Consider the following 17,091-nt stretch of genomic DNA (forward strand, 5'->3'; position numbering starts at 1 on the left):
TTAGTGGTGGGTGGGGCGGAGCTTAGTGCCGGCGGTGGGGAGCGGAGGTAGGGCGGAGCTCAATCCTGGGGTGGAGCCCAGAGGAGCTTAGTGCGGAGGGTGGGGTGGCGCTTAGGGCGGGGCCAGGGCGGACGGGAGCTTAGTGTTAGGGCCGGGGCGGAGCGGAGGTTAGTGCCGGGCCACGGTGGGGCATAGCTTAGTGGGGGGGGGTCGGAGCGAGCTCAGTGCGGAGGGTGGGGTGGCGCTTAGGGCTGGGCCAGGGCGGACGGGAGCTTAGTGTTAGGGCCGGGGCGGAGGGGAGGTTAGTGCGGGGCCACTGTGGGGCATAGCTTAGTGGGGGGGTCGGAGCGAGCTCAGTGCGGAGGGTGGGGTGGCGCTTAGGGCGGGGCCAGGGCGGACGGGAGCTTAGTGTTAGGGCCGGGGCGGAGCGGAGGTTAGTGCGGGGCCACTGTGGGGCATAGCTTAGTGGGGGGGTCGGAGCGAGCTCAGTGCGGATGGTGGGGCGGAGCTTAGTGTGAGCGCGGGGCGGGATGCTCCGTCTGTGCTCCTGAGCTCCAGCCTGGGCGGGTGCCTCTCAGCCTCGCCCCTCCTGGGCCCCTTGGCCCCCGCGGAGTCCGGGGCTTCCCTCCTGGCCCGGCCTAGCCCCAGCCCGCCCCGCCAGGCCACTCGCCCCGCCCCCCCCGGAATGTGTCGCATCATGTTTAGATACACACGCGGGTCTTGCTGACGCCTCACTGTGACAAAGACAAAAGTGAGTAAATGATAGCGACTGGCGGGGGAGGTCCGTCACTCATGAATCCATCCTGCCCGTGCCGTCCTAGGCCTTGGGGACACCGTGATCAGGGTCAAGGTCTCTGACCTGTGGGGCTTGTAGGAGCGAGTGGGGGAGACAAGTGACAGACAAGCGCAGCCCTCGCGCAGGGCCCGTGCTAGGCAGGACCTGCAGCTGGTGCTGCCCGTTGGGAGCAACTTGGATACGGGGCAGGTGCTGTCCGACTGCGCCTTTGAGTAAGATAAGGGTGGAGTGTGCCAGAATGGGGGTCCCAGGCAGAGGCCCCACGGAGGGAGCAGAACAGCTCTGCTCAAGGCTTTGCAAGAAGGCTAAGGTGACGGCAGGGTGGCTGTGGGGAGGCCCAGTGAGCTTGCAGGGTATGCTAGGTATCCAGGCTGCCCTCAGCCCAGCGTGCCTCTGCTTCTGCTTTCTTCTGGTTCCCGCCCCTTCAGTCCTGCAGGGGCTCCTGCCTCAGGGCCTTTGCACAGGCTGCTGTGTCTCCCTGACACATCCTTTCCCCGGACTCACACACTTCCTCTGCCTCCCACCCTTTCTTTCAGGTCTTTACTCAAAAGTCCCCTTCCCTGGCCACTGTATATAACATTTCACAGGTCTCATGCCCCTCTCTCCTGTTTCATTTAGTTATTTTCCATACTTGTCACTATATCAAGGACATCCTAGTTTACTTCTTGCAGTAGTGGCCTCTAAGATGGCCCCAACTGTTCTAGCCTCCTGGAAGATCACACCTTTGTGTAATCCCCTCCCCTTGAGCCGGGCTTAATGACTCTCTTCTGGCTGCTAGAATATGGCAGAAGTGATGGGCCGTCACTTGTCCTTCCCTCCTGAAATGCCCAGCGTGACATTAGGCAGCCCTATGGAGATGTTGGAGTGGCAAAGGACCAAACCCTGCCGACAGTGAGGGACTGGGAAGAAGACACTCCCCTGAGCTGGGCCTCCCCTTGAAGCCACAGCCCCGGCTTGATCTTGTAACTGAGGACATTTCTGACCCTCAGAAACAGCATGGCCGGTCATGGTGGCTCACGCCTGTAATCCTAGCACTCTGGAAGGCCAAGGCGGGCAGATTGCTCGAGGTCAGGAGTTCGAAACCAACCTGAGCAAGAGCGAGACCCCGTCTCTACTATTAATAGAAAGAAATTAATTGGCCAACTAATATATATAGAAAAAATTAGCCAGGCATGGTGGCACATGCTTGTGGTCCCAGCTACTCGGGAGGCTGAGGCAGGAGGATCGCTGGAGCCCAGGAGTTTGAGGTTGCTGTGAGGTAGGCTGACGCCATGGCACTCACTCTAGCCTGGGCATCAAAGCAAGACTCTGTCTCAAAAAAAAAAAAAAAAGAAAGAAAGAAACAGCGATAAGCCAGGTGTGGTGGTTCACATGTAATCCTGGCATTTTGGGAGGCCGAAGCAGGAGGGTCACTTGAGGCCAAGAGTTCAAGACCAGCCTGGGCGAAATAGCAAGACCCCATCTCTACAAAAAAAATCAAAAATCAGCCAGGTGTGGCGCATGCCTGTAGTCCCAGCGACTCGGGAGGCTGAAGCAGGAGGATCGCTTGAGCCCAAGGAGTTTGAGGCTGCCTGATGACACCGCTGCACTCTAGCCTGGGTGACAGAGCAAGACCCCATCTCTTAAGAAAAGAAAAAGAAGGCCGGGTGTGGTGGCTCACGCCTGTAATCCTAGCACTCTGGGAGGCCAAGGCGGGCGGATTGCTCAAGGTCCGGAGTTCAAAACCAGCCTGAGCGAGACCCCGTCACTACCATAAAAATAGAAAGAAATTAATTGGGCAACTAATATATATAATATAAAAATCAGCCGGGCATGGTGGCTTGTGCCTGTAGTCCCAGCTACTCGGGAGGCTGAGGCAGGAGGATCGCTTGAGCCCAGGAGTTTGAGGTTGCTGTGAGCTAGGCTGATGCCACGGCACTCACTCTAGCCTGGGCAAGAAAGCAAGACTCTGTCTAAAAAAAAAAAAAAAAAAAAAAAAAAAAACCAGGAAGACAATACACACTTGTTTAAAGCTAGTAAATTCCGGGGTCATTTGTTACTCAGCAGTAGATGCCCAGTCCACTTATCCTCTTATTGTCCATCTCCATGGTCCATGAAGACAGGGGTTTCTCTCTTATTTGCCACCATATCTATGTCTTTGGTGCTTCAACAGTGCCTGGCACATGGAGATGCTCAGTGAGTGTTGTGATTGGATGGATGGATGGATGGATGGAAGGGTGGGGGCTGGTGGAGGTTTCAGCAGGGTGGATGGGGGGTGGCATGTCTGATTTATGTGTGCAAAGCCCACGCTCTGTGCTGTGAGGGGAGGGGAAGGAGGCTGCAGGGGTGGGGTGATGGGGCAGGGAGGGCACCAGAGGGCTGCTGGTCTCAGGGCACAGCTGATGGGGGCTGGGCCATGGGCTGGGATGCAGGTGGAGAGAAAAGGGCTGGTGGCAGAGCAAGGACGACCCTATATCTGGGGAGGGTGGAAATGGGGAGGGTTGTCCCCGAGATGACCAGGGTGGGACAGGTTTGGAGAGGATGTGGGGCGTCCCCTTTGTCAGGTGAGCTCTGAGATGTCAGCCGGATGTCCACAGGGATGAGGCCCTGTGTCTACGAGGCCCTAGTCTAGGGAAGGTGTGAGCTGGAGACATGAATGTGGACTTGCCAGGGCGCAGGGCTGCCTTAAACACTAGTCTGTCAAGACACAGTGCCCAGGGCCTAGGAAGACGTTTCCAAGTAGAATGTGGGAGGCTGAACAAAGGACCCCAGAGTTATCATGTCCTAATGCTTGGAACCTCCCTGTGAATTTTATCTTGTATAGGAACACAGAATAGGGATCTTTATAGATGTGATCATTGTTTGCTGGAGTGCAGTGGCACAACCATAGCTCACTGTAGCCTCAAATTCTTGGGCTCAAGCCACCCTCCCTCCTCAGCCTCCCGGGCTGCAGATGTGATATATATATATATTTTTTTGAGACAGAGTCTCGCTTTGTTGTCCAGGCTAGGGTGAGTGCCGTGGCATCAGCCTAGCTCACAGCAACCTCAAACTCCTGGGCTACAGTAATCCTGCTGCCCCAGCCTCCCGAGTAGCTGGGACTACAGGCATGCACCACCATGCCCGGCTAATTTTTTTCTATATATATTAGTTGGCCAATTAATATCTTTCTATTTATAGTAGAGACGGGGTCTCACTCTTGCTCAGGCTGATTTTGAACTCCTGACCTCGAGCAATCTGCCTGCCTCGGCTTCCCAGAGTGCTAGGATTACAGGTGTGAGCCACCACGCCCGGCCCAGATGTGATCTTGGGATGGGGAGATTACCCTGGGTTATCTGCATGGGCCCCAAACGCCATCTCATTTGTCCTTATAAGAGGGAGGCAGGGGATGCTTTGGCCCAGGAAGGAAGAAGGCAGCATGGCATGCAGGGAGGGAGGGGAGTGATGCAGCCACAAGCCAAGGGTTGCCACTGCCAGCAGGAGCCAGGAGAGGCAGGAAGGACTCTCCCGTAGAGCCTTTCGGGGAGCACAGCCCGGCCCCAAATCAGTGAAACTGATTTTGGACACCTAGCCTCAAAAGCTGTAAGAGAAGAAATGAATGTTTCAAGCTACACGTTTGTGACAGTTTGCTGCAGCAGCCATGGGAAACTAATACAAGACCCAAAACACAGATTAGTTCCAAAACATGATAAAAAACAAAACAAAACAAAACAAAAAAACAAAACTGCCGACTCTTCATTTAAATAATTGCATGAATGTCTAGAATTGGAACCTGCCAGCCAGTCTAGAGCAACTCAGCTCTTCCTTCGTGAGCAACTTGTGTGACGTGGGGTACGGGGGCATGTGGAGGTGTACGGATGCAACGTGAGTGGAGCCTCAAAAGCAGAGAAGGGGGAGGCTCCAGGAAGGCCCCGGGCACCCAGGCCTGAAGCAGCGAGTAAGGGAGAGCAGGGAGGAGCGAGGGCTGGCCCTGCACCCGGGCTGCGGAGCAAAAGGTAGAGAGGAGAGCTCCAGAGGGGTGGGGGCAGCCAAGGCTCAGGGTCCTGGAGGCCAAAGGAAGGACCAAGCAAAACACTTCGGATGGGGAGTGAGTGAGCTGAGTGGACAGCTGGAGAAGGGCACTGCAGGAAGGGGCAGCCTGTGCAAAGGCCCTGTGGCAGGTATGGGGCTGGCACGTTCAAAGGACACAAGGCAGCAGTAGGACTGGTGGGGAGTAGAAGGTGGGGTCAGAGAGAGCCTGTGGCGGGGGGCCGTGGGCCACCATTAGGACTCCGGCCTTTACTCTCAGTGCGATGGGATCCACCGCGGGCAGTTCGCAGCAGTGAGGGCCTCCTCTGACATGTCTCGTACACACCTCCCCTGGGCTTCTGGGTGGAGATCAGGCTGAGGGCTGTGCCTGGGTGGCCCCGGCAGGGTGGTGCAGGACATGAGAGTTCAGAGCTGAACTGCAGGAGTGGGGGTGTGACCACTGTTGGACCCACAGAGGTCCCCAGGGACTGCCCCAACCCAAAAAGAAGGGAAGGATGTGTCTGAGGCCATGGAGGACGCTGCCCACTCTAGACCCCTCCCAGGGGAGTGCGGCGGCACCTCTGCCAGTCTGCAGGGAAGTGAGCCCCCGCACCTTTCTGCTTCAACCCTGCTGCTGCCATGGCGCCGGCTTCCACCTCTTCTTTTGGTCCATGTGGAAGCTGAATGACAATCGACAGGTGACTCTAGTGGTAGTTGGAGCTCAGACAGTAGCTCTCAGCTGATGCCTCTCTAAGGTGGGCGTCCCTGCCCTGCCCAAGCGTTGCCCTGTGTAGCCTGCCCCAGAGGGAGAGCTGCACAGGCTGCAGACATGGGGGTGCAGTTGGCTCTCCGGGCCTTTCCACACCACTCCCCTCCCCAGGCCTTGGGGCTGGGGGCAGGGGCAGGACCTGGGCAGAACCCTGCCTCTGTACTGTTCACAGCTCTGCCAGAGGCCAGCAGGTGCAGGCCATTAAAGGTCACTGGGCGCCCAGGTGTTGGTGCAGGTGTGGAGGGGCTGTCTAGGGTTACTGGGGGGGGGGACTCCTTATCTCTGACCTTCCAGCCCCAGGGGCCCCAAGCAAAGAAAGCAAGTCTGGCAAGATAGGGTTGTGGTTTTTATTTATTTTTTTTGAGACAGAGTCACTCTGTCACCCAGGCTAGAGTGCCGTGGCAACATCATAGCTCACAGCAACCTCAAACTCCTGGGCTCAAGGGATCCTCCTGCCTCAGCTTCCTGAGTAGCTGGGACTACAGGTGCACACCACTACAGCTGGCTAATTTTTCTATTTTTAGTAGAGATGGGGTGTCACTCTTGCTCAGGCTGGTCTCATACTCCTGGGCTCAAGCGATCCTCCTGCCTTGGCCTCCCAGAGTGCTAGGGTTACAGGCGTGAGCCACTGTGCCTGGCCTGGTTGTGTTTTTTAATGAAAACTTTCTAACCAGCTGAAAAGCAGAAATATTAGCACAATGAGCTCCACAGACCCATCGCCCAGATGGATCAATTAACATTTTGACAAATTGATAACCAGTATTAGTTATTATTTTGCTAAATCGTGTACATTACAGGCAGTATGCCATTTAACCTCCAATTCTTCAGGACTTTTTTTTTTTTTTTTTGAGTCAGAGTCTCACTTTGTTGCCCAGGCTAGAGTGAGTGCTGTGGCGTCAGCCTAGCTCACAGCAACCTCAAACTCCTGGGCTCAAGCCATCCTCCTGCCTCAGCCTCCTGAGTAACTGGGACTACAGGCATGCACCACCATGCCCGGCTAATTTTTTCTATGTATTTTTAGTTGTCTAGCTGATTTATTTCTATTTTTAGTAGAGACGGGGTCTCGCTCTTGCTCAGGCTGGTCTCGAACTCCTGAGCTCAAATGATCCACCTGTCACGGCCTCCCAGAGTGTTCAGGATGTCTTTTAACACTATTCTCCCCCGTGAACACAAAGGCAGGACAGTTTTATACACGCTCCTCCCGTCCTCTCCCCAGACCCTCAGCAGGGAGAGAGAGGAGGGAGGGCACAGGCAGGGAGAGAGGGGAAGGAGGGCAGAGGGTGCAAGGCACTTGGCCTCTGCAGCGGCCAGGCTGGCGCAGGTAGTGAGTGGGCTGGGAATGGGGTGGGCACCTGGGGCCAGGAGTCATGGAAGTTAGGGCCACGGGCAGGGGCGCCTGGGGAGGGAAGCTGCCCAGACACAGGCTCCGGGCTGCAGTCTGGGAGGTTCCGGAAGGCCAACCACGTCCGCGCCGTCCGCCGGAGCCCGGGGCGCACGTGGCGTGGGTCGGTGCACTAAACGCACCGCGCGCTCGGCTGCTAAGCTGGGGCCACACCTTTAGTCCGGGCGTCCGGGGTCCGCGGGGAGCCAGGAAAGCCCTTTGACCTCCCCGGCCGCCGGGATGAGCCTCCCTCCTGCAGAGCCGAGCCTCAGTCGGTCTGGCTGAACGCCTGCCCAGCCCGCGCCCAGCGAGGGGACCCGGCCTCCGCGCCCGACGGAGGAAGGTCGGCTCTGCGCGGTCCAAGCCCGAGCCCCGCGCTGATGCCAGCCGCCCCCGCCCCCACTCTCTACCGCGCCCGCCCCCCAGTAGTGAGCAGCGCACAGGCTTTCTGAGACCGTTTATTGAGCTCGGGCCGGGTGTGGAGAGAACGGGGCTCCGAGGGAGAGCGCGGTGCGCGGAGTGCGCGGCGGCTGCTCGCCCCAGCCGCGCTCGGGCTGAATCCGTCACTGCAAAACAGGGGCGGGGTGGGGGCGTCTCCTGCGCCCTCCCCCGCCCAGCCCCGCCCAGCCCCGCTGCCGCCCGCTGCCCCTCTCTGCCTTGATGCTGGAGCCACCCCCCCGCCCTGCGTCACGACCGACGACCCCGCAGTGCGCCCCGCCCCCGCCGGGAGGGGCCTTCACTGGTCCCGGGGCGCCGGCCCCGCCCCGCGGGTCCACTCACCTGGGAGAGGGCGCCGGCGCACTGGTCTGCGGGAGAGAGCGGGCCTGAGGAGTCGCCCCCTGCCCCCTTTCCCTGGGGTGGGGGAGCCCCCATCCTCCCAAACTGCGACCCCCACGGGGCACCTGCCTGCGCAATGTCTCGTCCTCCCCTGGGTCAAACAGGCAGAGCTGCCCCCGGCACTTGTGTCTCATGTCTGGGGTCAGGGGCGTGACCCCCAGGGCCTGGCCCTCCCAGCAGGGGCGGGGACTGCGCTCACCGGACTTGGGCAGCAGGGCGCCCTCGCTGGGGTTGAGGCCCACTTGGGGTGCCAGGGTCTGCATCTTCTGGGCGCCTTCGGGAAACAGCTCCGGGGCTCGGGCTGAGGGCAGAGTGGGCCGGTGACCTCGGAGGCTCAGGCTCGAGGGGAGTGGGCGGGGTGGGGCCAGGGAGGGCAGGAGGAGTCCGGACCACGCGGCCACAAACTCGGGTCCCAGGGTCCCCCTGCATGTTGAGAACGTGCTGGAACGTGCACATGGGCCACACTCCAGACTAGACCTCCTGGGGAGGGGACCTCGACCCCCATGTCCCGCCCACCGTAGAGCTGCAGCCAGACGTTCCGCACGCCCCCTTTCTGCGTCTCGAAGTATAACACGGCGAAGTGCTGGTAGTCCGTGAAGGCCACCCGGATGTCAGTCTGGGCCATGGCTGGGGGAGGGAGAGCGGGTGACCCTCAGCCAGGACACCCCCCCAATCGCTCCCAGACGCCCCGCCCCGGAACGCATAACCCCCCACACGGCTTGGCCCAGTGCAGACAGACAGCCTGCAGAGCCCCAAGGCCCCACCCGCTCTGTCCTGCCGCAGCCTCGTCCGGCTTCACCTGGGTTGCTGAACTGCCCCTCCGTGGCCCCCTTGGTGAAGGTCATGTCCATCTTCTGGCACCCGCCGTCTGGCCTGGGGACGGGAGCCCAGCCCTCTGAGCAGCCGTCAGGGCCCAGGCAAGGGCTGCCTGGGGTCCCTCGGGCGCTGCAGCCACACCGCTGTTGACAGCCCCTAATTCACCCTGACAACAGCTCTCAGAGGACACAGGTGCTGTATGGTCATCCTGCAGGGGGGACTCTCCTACTGGGGAGGGGGCAGGTGGTAAGGACTTGCTCTAGGGCACACGGCCGGCGGTGCAGGGTCTCCAGCCTCCCTCCAGAGACACAGACACACACAGCTACACGCACAGACAGACGCTGGTACACATGCGGACACACACAGCTACATGCACAGATAGACACTGGCACACACACAGACACACACAGCGACACGCACAGATAGACGCTGGCACACACACACACACAGCTACACGCACAGATAGACGCTGGTACACACGCAGACACACAGCTACACGCACAGACAGACGCTGGTACACACGCAGACACACACAGATAGACACTGGTACACACGCAGACACATACAGCTACACGCACAGATAGACGCTGGTACACACGCAGACACACAGCTACACGCACAGACAGACGCTGGTACACACGCAGACACACACAGATAGACACTGGTACACACGCAGACACATACAGCTACACGCACAGATAGACGCTGGTACACACGCAGACACACACAGCTACATGCATAGACAGACGCTGGCACACACGCAGACACACACAGCTACACGCACAGACAGACGCTGGTACACACGCAGATACACACAGCTACATGCACAGATAGACGCTGGCACACACACAGACACACACAGCTACACGCACAGACAGAAGCTGGTACACACGCAGACACACAGCTACACGCACAGACAGACGCTGGTACACATGCGGACACACACAGCTACACGCACAGACAGACACTGGTACATATGCGGACACACACAGCTACACGCACAGATAGACACTGGCACACACGCAGACACACAGCTACACACACAGACGCTGGCACACACACAGACACACACAGCGACACCCACAGATAGACACTGGCACACACACAGATACAGCTACACGCACAGACAGACGCTGGCACACACACAGATACACACAGCTACACGCACAGACAGACGCTGGCACACACACAGATACACACAGCTACACGCACAGACAGACACTGGTACACATGCAGACACAGCTACACACACAGACACTGGCACACACACAGATACACACAGCTACACGCACAGACAGACGCTGGCACACACACAGATACACACAGCGACACGCACACGCCGGCACACAGACGCAGACATGCTGACACCACTTTCTCCACGCCCAGGACTCAGGCAGAGGCTTCCACATGGCCCGGCCCCTCTGGGGAGCGTGCCAGCTGCTGCTGCTGTTTGGGTCCCTGCAGCCTGTGGTCTGAGCCCGTGACATGTCAGGCACACCTCTGGCTCTGCCGGCCACCCTCTGGCCTCACACTGGCCTTGTCTGAGGCCCGGTCCGAGCTGCGGGGTCACTTACGTGGGATACCCAAACTTGAGGCCCAGGTCACCGTTGGCCAAGGGGGTCACTAAGACCACAGGCATCTTCATGTTGTCCTTGGAGTCCAGGAAGCCCTGGTCATCTGACACCACCCCGACCACGTACCAGGTGCCCTGGAACTGCAGGGTGGGGGCAGGGAGGGCTGGGAGGCACCCCCGGGCCCCAGCCTGAACCCTGGCCCCGAGCCTGCCTCGGCCTGTCCCCCACAGCTGCTTCCCAGCTGGGGCACAGTGCCAGCAACCTCACACCCGCCACGGCCCTGACCCAGAACTGGGGGTCGAGGTGCTCCCCGCCCCAGTTTCAGGCCCTAGGGAGTGGCGGTGGGTGCAATCCAAAGGCTGGGCTGGGGGCTTGCTGACTTCCTCAGCCCACCCCACTCCCAGCCCCACGCGGCAGGAGGGCAGGGGCTCTTTCCTGAGCCTGGATCATAGAGGCTGTGGGCAGGGACCATCCATGAGCAGGAAGGGATGGATCTGGGCGCACCTGGCTGGCGTCAAAGTTGGCCTGGATGGGGACCTGGGCCTGGCCTGGGGACAGTCCGAACAGGATGAGGAAGGAGCCGGTCAGCAGAGCCTGCAGCATCGTGGCGGATGGCGGGCAGGGCCACTCCGCAGGTGCCAGAGCAGGGCAGTGTCGGGGAGGTCCCCTCATGCAGCATTTATGCCCCTGGGATGCCCTGCGGCAGCTGGCCTGCCCACCTGGGACAGAGCCCACTGCGATAGGCTGCGATCGAGTTGCACCCTGCAGCAAGCACCTGGCCCAGCTGCCTGCACCCATCCCCGCCCATCCCCTGCAGGCGGGCGGGATGCCCAGCAGCTGGGGGCACGTAGGCTGACAGGCACCCTGCCTCTCTGGGGTGTTGGTCCCCAGCCCTCAGCTCAGGCACGGTCCCCAGGAAGGACACCCAGAAGCTCACCCCCTGTGGCCTGGGTGCCAAGGCTCAGCAAGTGGGCAGGGCTGTGTGTGCGCTGGAGTCCCGCGCCAGAGGCCAGGGGGCTGGGGTGCTTAGGGAGGCCGGTCCCCAGCCCACTGTGTCAGTCTGTCCTGGCACAGGGCATAGACACTCTAGCATCTTCCAAACAAATGTTCTTTTTAGTCCCTGAAACCCTTATCTCTGCCCACTCTGAGTAGATAATCCCGCTCCTTGACAAACCCACCGGAACCAAAGCTCCCCCCAGATTCCCAAGTGCGGCCCCTCAACCAAATCCAGACTTCACAGAACAAATCCCTGTGTAATTTGGATTCAGTCAAAAGGCCTCACTCAAGGATCCAGAGGCCACGGGTTCCCCACCCCTGCAAGAGGGGGCACCTGCCTAAGGGATTAGGAGCCCAGTGGCTCACCCCCGCCAGCCCGGAACGGGCCTGGCTATGGCTGGCAGCTGGGGGGTGAGGCTGTGCCAAGGTCGCAGCCCTGTGTGGGTGGCTGGGGACAGCGAAGCCCTGTGTGGGTGGCTGGGGACAGCGAGGGCTCCCCCACTAGCTGGAGGGCAGAGCCCGCCCCCTTTGCTGACGTCTTGCTGAGGGGTGGTCCAGTGGCCAGAGGCAGGGAGGACAGGACAGACAGGCAGGAGCCAGGCTGCTGACTTGCTTCAGGAGTTTATTTATCAGAGCCGGGGGACAGAGGCGATTTGGGGAGAGCCAGGGCTGGTGTTCCGAGGAAAGAGCACAGCAGAGCGGTCCCGAGGGCTGGGGTCACCTGGCCGGGAGAGCAGGATCCATCGGTGCAGGCACCTCTCAGCCTCTCCCTGCCCCAGACCACAGACTGCACTTCCAGCCCAGGGCTCCCTCCGGGGGCAGGGGTGAAGCCCGCTAGAGCCTGGTCCCCGAGGCAGAGTCCAGTGCCCTACTCGGTCCCCCATCCCTCCCTCATCCCGTCTGCCTCACCCTGGGTCCTTCCTGCACCCAGGGGCCAGAGACCCTAGCAGCAGGATGGTCCCTGCAGGTGGAGCCCCTCCCCCTTATCTCCCAGGGACCTGGAACCTGGACCCTTGCCTGCCTGGGGCCCCCCTGAGCCTTTGAGAGTCAGCCCTGTTCCAGCAGCGGGGACCAGGCCTCCTTTCTGCCCCGCACACCTGCACATCTGCTCAGTTCAAGGAGGGCCTGAGTCTCCCGCCCAACCCTGGCAGGGGTCGGTCTTAGGACCAGGCTGTCCAGGGACCCCGACCCATGCCGGGGCGGGTGGTGGATGTGTGCAGAATGAATGAACGCGTGAGAGGGCGGCTGCTGCCGGGGTGAAGCTGGCCCACAGTCCCACCTGGCTCACCTATTCTGGCTCCTTCATGCATTTTTCTGTCAAGAAAGAGGCCCAGGGGGGCTGTGGTCAGAACCCCAGCGAGGGAGGGCCAATTCCCCCACCTGGCCTTCCTCTCCCTCCTCTAACGGAGAGCTGGTCTGAGTGAGCCCACCCCAACCCTGTGCACCCAGGGAGCCCGAGCCCCAGTCGGGCTGGTGCCCTGTGTTCCCCACGGGCACCCTCCCCCCACCCGGCCCGCCTGGGGCCTGGCACCAGGCGGTGCTTGGCATCCATCAGGGAGGGGTTTCCTAGTGGAGGGGGCTGCAGGCAGAGGGCATTGGCTCGGGGACAGCCCCTGCCCTCAGCGCCCCACACTGGCCCAATCGGGAGACTGTCTGCCTCTAATCCCGCCTAATCCCCATTCATCAGATCAGGGCCCTCACCGGTTTTGGGCAGGAAGACAATGGTGTCCTCTGTAAAGCCCTGGGACTTGGAGAAGGTGGTGAATTTCTCCTTCAACTCAGCCCTGGGGGTCTGGGTGCGGCCTGCGGCAGGTGGAGTGGGAAGGTTCTTAGTAGCGGAGGTCCCCATTCCGCCCCCACCCGCTCCGCTGTGGGCCTGGCCCCGCAGCCCTGTGCTGGGCACGTACTGTAGAGTGTGGCCATGAGGAAGTCCTGGCCCGGGCCCTTGCTGCCCTCGCTGCGCAGCAGGGCGTACTCCGTGTAGTCTGTCTCCACCACCGAGACGTGGTAGGTGCTGCCCCAGTCTGGGAACCCAAGAGATGGTCCTGCCTGAGGGGAAGGGGTGCACCCACCTGCAGGGGTGCCCCCCACCCCCATGCTGCTTTCCTCGTCCCCTCCCCACTCCCAGCAGCCTGCTCCCCGCTTCCTGCCTGCAAGGTCTGTGAGCTCCTCCGTGTCCCCAAGCCCCAAGTCCTGGGGAGCCATAAAAACACACAGGCTCCACAAGATCAGGGGTTCACGGCGCAGCCACAGAACTCTTGGCTGGGACCAGGGGGAAAAGGTTTCCAGGGGAGGCGCCTTCCCGGCTGGTGGGAGTGACGAAGCCCCCGGTCCTGGGAAGAACTGCAAGGAGGTGGGTGGAGGGACTTGGAGGGCTGCTTGCGTGGGCACCACCTGGGCAGCAGGTCTGGGGAAATCCCATGGGGCAGGGAAGGGGCCTGGCAGGGCATTGGTGACTCTGGGGGGACCCAGTCTTCCAGAGAAAGGGTCCCCTGTCCCCAACATCTGTTCCTAAGGTGGAGTCATGCCCAGGCCTGGCCTTGGACACACGGATCCTGGAGGAGTGGCCATCACCCCCCACCCCAGTCTCCAGGGTGGAGGGTTCGCCCAAGGCCACTGCCAGCAAATGTCACTCCCAGGCCGGACCGGGGCTGGGGTGGGGCCCACTCACGGGGACTCTGGTAGCTGTAGGAGCCGGGGGACCCTTCGGGCTTCAGCAGCATAGTCCGGGTCTCACACTGGTTTTTCCTGTGGGCAGGTTACCCTCCAGGTCAGGTGTCAGGCCTCAGGGGGCCCGCAGGCCGCGACCACGGGTCGGGGTCCTCGCGGTGCCAGAAGCCCACCCGCCGCCCGCTGTCCCACCTGAGGAAGGTAGAGGTGAGGTTGAGGCCGCCGTCCGCGGTCGGGGCCACCACCGACTTGCACATGGACAGCACCGCCTTCTTCTCTTGGAACCAGCTCGAGTTGGAGGCGAGGCCCGCGCTGAACCAGCGCCCCAGGAACTGCGGGGAACGCCCCGCCCGCGTCGGACAGTACCTGGGGACCCTCCGACCCTCCTGGGCAGCCCCGCGCGGGCGCCCCGCCCCTCGCCCCGGCCACGCCCCTCCCTAGGCCGGGCGCAACCGCCCCCACCGCCCCAGTCCCAAGCTGGCCCCCCCAGAGAGGTGCCTGTGGGCGGAGCCGCGGCGCAGGGCGCCCCATTCCCGTGGGGGTCCTGGCAGGCTGAACCGCCCCGCGCCTCCTCCGCTGGGGCTGGGGAGCGCCGAGGGCAGAACCCCCGCCCCGCGCAAGTCCCCAACTCCCGGGCGCGAGCGCGCGTGGCTGGCTGGCTGCAGTGCGCGTTCCCCGTGCGCGCGCTCGGCACAGAGCCCCGTCCCTGGGCCCAGGTGAGGAACGTGGGTGTGTGTCCTCTGGTCGTCGTGTGCTCACAGGAGGGAGCGACCGTGTTTAGATGGTGAGGGCACGGACGTGGCCCGCTCGTCTGCGAGCGTCTGTCAGTGGAGACAGGGCTCTGCCCTCTGGGTGGGTGAAATGCTGCTGCCCCGCGGGGGCCTCCCACGGTCAGCCTCCTTCCGGCCAGCCGCTCAGGCCTCTGCCTGGCAGTGCCCGGCACTGCGGAACTTAGCTCCCTCTCCCCAGGGAGAAGACACCCCCGAAAGTGCCCCCTCCCTTGGCAGGGCCCTGCGCTGCCTTGGGGACCCGGTGGGCAAGCCCCTCACCTTGTCCTGTTGGAAGTCAGGCTGCACAGAGACGGTGGCCTGGGCCTGGGTCTGCAGGATCCCCAACAGCAGCAGTCCCATCCACAGCAGGCGAGGGGTGGCCATCCTCCTGGAGCGGAGCAGGTGTCCGGGGCCTGGTGCCAGTGGTGTGGGCCGAGCACAGGAGGTGTGCGGGAGGCGTGGAGGGCCCTGAGGAGACCCCTATTTATGGGCCAGGCTTGGCCTCCACCCCAGGCCCAAGGACAGCCCACTGGAAACTCGTGATGCTGGGGAGGGGGGTGTGGGGGCCAGGCCCAGCTGCAGCCGCGTGCCCCACGGGCTGCTTATGCAAGAGGCTCCCAGTGAGACAGGCCTGGCCCTGCTGCCCCAGGCTCAGCGAGGGTGAGGCGGAGGCCGGTCCCAGAGTAGAGCTGGCCCAGCCCTGGGTCACCCCACTGCTGCCGGCAAGGCCCACCGACCCGGGTGGATGGGGGAGCGGTGTATGCCCTGCCCCCGGGGCCTCTGGTCACTTCCCACTGGGTCCGGAACTGCATCTCACAAGCCCTGCTGTCGTGGCCTTCCCAAACCCATGAGCCTGGGAGGGGACACAGCCCCATTTGCACTCTGGGAGTTTGGTCCCGAAAGGAAAGGCCAGGTAGTGATGAGAAACCTGGGCCAAGGTAAAGAACTCGATCTGCCCTGAAAGGGCCCAAGGCCCAGGTGTGCTGGGCACAGCTCCCCGTGGCCAGCTGTTGGGGTTCTGATGGTGGCCCCTTGGTGCCTGTCTCAGCCTGGGGCCCCTCTGGGCTTGGGGACAACCCTATCCCTCACCGGAGGCCCTGGTTGCTCCAAGCTGGTTCCTCCATCCCGAGGCCGGTCCAGAGACGGCGGCGGCAGCCTCTGGGTCAGGCCTGTCCTGTTACCTGGAGGGCGGAGGCCAAGCCTGCACCTCTGGCCCCTGAAGCTCCCTGGCTCTGGCTGGGCCCTGCTGTGGCCAAGCTGTGGCCAAGGCAGGGAGGGCCTAGGTTGGGAGATCAGAAATGTTGGGGAAAGCAGGGTGGTGGGCTTCCTGGGTGAGGGAGTGGCGTCTGGAAAGTCAGGTGGCACTGAGAGCCGGCCAGCGGGGGAGGAGGGCAGCAGCGCAGGGTGGGGCTGAGGCAGGCCTGAGACCCCCACCCCTGGCCTCCCACCATCCCCAGCCCAGAGCAGGGGCTGAGAGAGCGTCTGTCAGGACAGGTGGGGTGTAGGGGGCCCCAGCCTGGGCTGGTAGCAGACCTGGAGATTCCCTGCAGGAGGGGGCAGTGGCAGGCAAGGAGGGGGGAGTGGCAGGAAAAGAACGTGGGCCTGGGGGGTCCCTGCCTGTTTGCTAGCTGAGTCCTGGAGATCCTTTGGCCCTGGGGGGGCCCGTGGGGCTCTGAGTGGCCCAGCTGGAAGCTTCTGCCCAGGCCAGGCTGCCCCAGACAAGGGCACCTCCCAGTGGGGAGCAGGCCCTAGGGTGAGGTGGGGAAGAGACGGCCCAGGACGGGGCCCCCGGGTGTGGGGGAGACGCGGCTGTGGGTCTGAACGGCCCTCCTCAGGGCAGGCCGGGGCTGACCTGCCAGGGAGGGGCAGGCGGGGCCTTATGGGGCAAGGTCCTCTGTGGCAAAGGGGCTCCCAGGAGGGTCCCGGGGGACCCCTCAGACCCAGTACCTGGAGCCGGGGGGCCCAAGTCCCTCCCTCCATCTTTCCCTGGTTGGCAGCAGAAGCACAGCAGTCCCCATGTCCCCTCCTCCCCGTGGGCCACCACCCAGTGGGCGTGTGGCCTCCGCGGATGCCCTGAGAGTTGCCATGAATGCCCCTCGGTTCAGGAATCAGCCCATCCGTCTCCCTGCGGTCAAGGTGGCCAGTGGGCAGCTGGGGACACTCCAAGTCCGCAGGGGAGGGTCTGTGGAAAGACCCCTTGGGGAGGACCCCATCCCGGCAGCCCCTGCCCGCTCAGCACCAGGCGCAATGACCCCGGGCCCAGCCGGCTGGGCTGGGGACTTGGGGCAAACGTTCTGACTTGGTGGACACAGCGCTTGCCCCTGTGGAGCCAGCAGTGGCCGAGGAGGGGACGTCGCAGGCTGGGGCTGGGCTGGGCAGGTAGAGGCCAGGCCCACTTGTGACAGCAGGAAGCCCCTTCCCCAGCCAGCCCCACCGGCCTGGCTCTTCCTCCTGCACTTGTCCCTGCTGGTCTGCCGTGCGGGCCAGTGGGCCCT

General features: G+C 62.4%; 2 protein-coding genes across 2 annotated transcripts; both read right to left on the reverse strand.

The window, feature by feature from the left end:
- Nucleotides 1-7,847: 7,847 nt before the first annotated feature.
- Nucleotides 7,848-10,763, reverse strand: LCNL1 (lipocalin like 1). Its single transcript, XM_076008443.1, has 4 exons — nt 10,571-10,763; nt 10,161-10,422; nt 8,570-8,643; nt 7,848-8,397 (listed from the first exon to the last, which is right to left on the reverse strand). The coding sequence occupies exons 1-4, from the start codon at nt 10,761-10,763 to the stop codon at nt 8,105-8,107; spliced, it is 822 nt and encodes a 273-aa protein (XP_075864558.1). The 3' UTR covers nt 7,848-8,104.
- Nucleotides 10,764-11,761: 998 nt separating this feature from the next.
- PTGDS (prostaglandin D2 synthase) lies at nt 11,762-15,089 on the reverse strand. Its single transcript, XM_012784523.3, has 7 exons — nt 14,876-15,089; nt 14,019-14,158; nt 13,828-13,904; nt 13,064-13,180; nt 12,858-12,959; nt 12,445-12,470; nt 11,762-11,877 (listed from the first exon to the last, which is right to left on the reverse strand). Exons 1-6 carry the CDS (start codon nt 14,978-14,980, stop codon nt 12,445-12,447), a joined length of 567 nt encoding a protein of 188 aa, XP_012639977.1. The 5' UTR covers nt 14,981-15,089; the 3' UTR covers nt 11,762-11,877.
- Nucleotides 15,090-17,091: the final 2,002 nt, after the last annotated feature.

The sequence above is a fragment of the Microcebus murinus genome, chromosome 12 (genome assembly GCF_040939455.1).
Source record: "Microcebus murinus isolate Inina chromosome 12, M.murinus_Inina_mat1.0, whole genome shotgun sequence".
NCBI lineage: Eukaryota > Metazoa > Chordata > Mammalia > Primates > Cheirogaleidae > Microcebus > Microcebus murinus.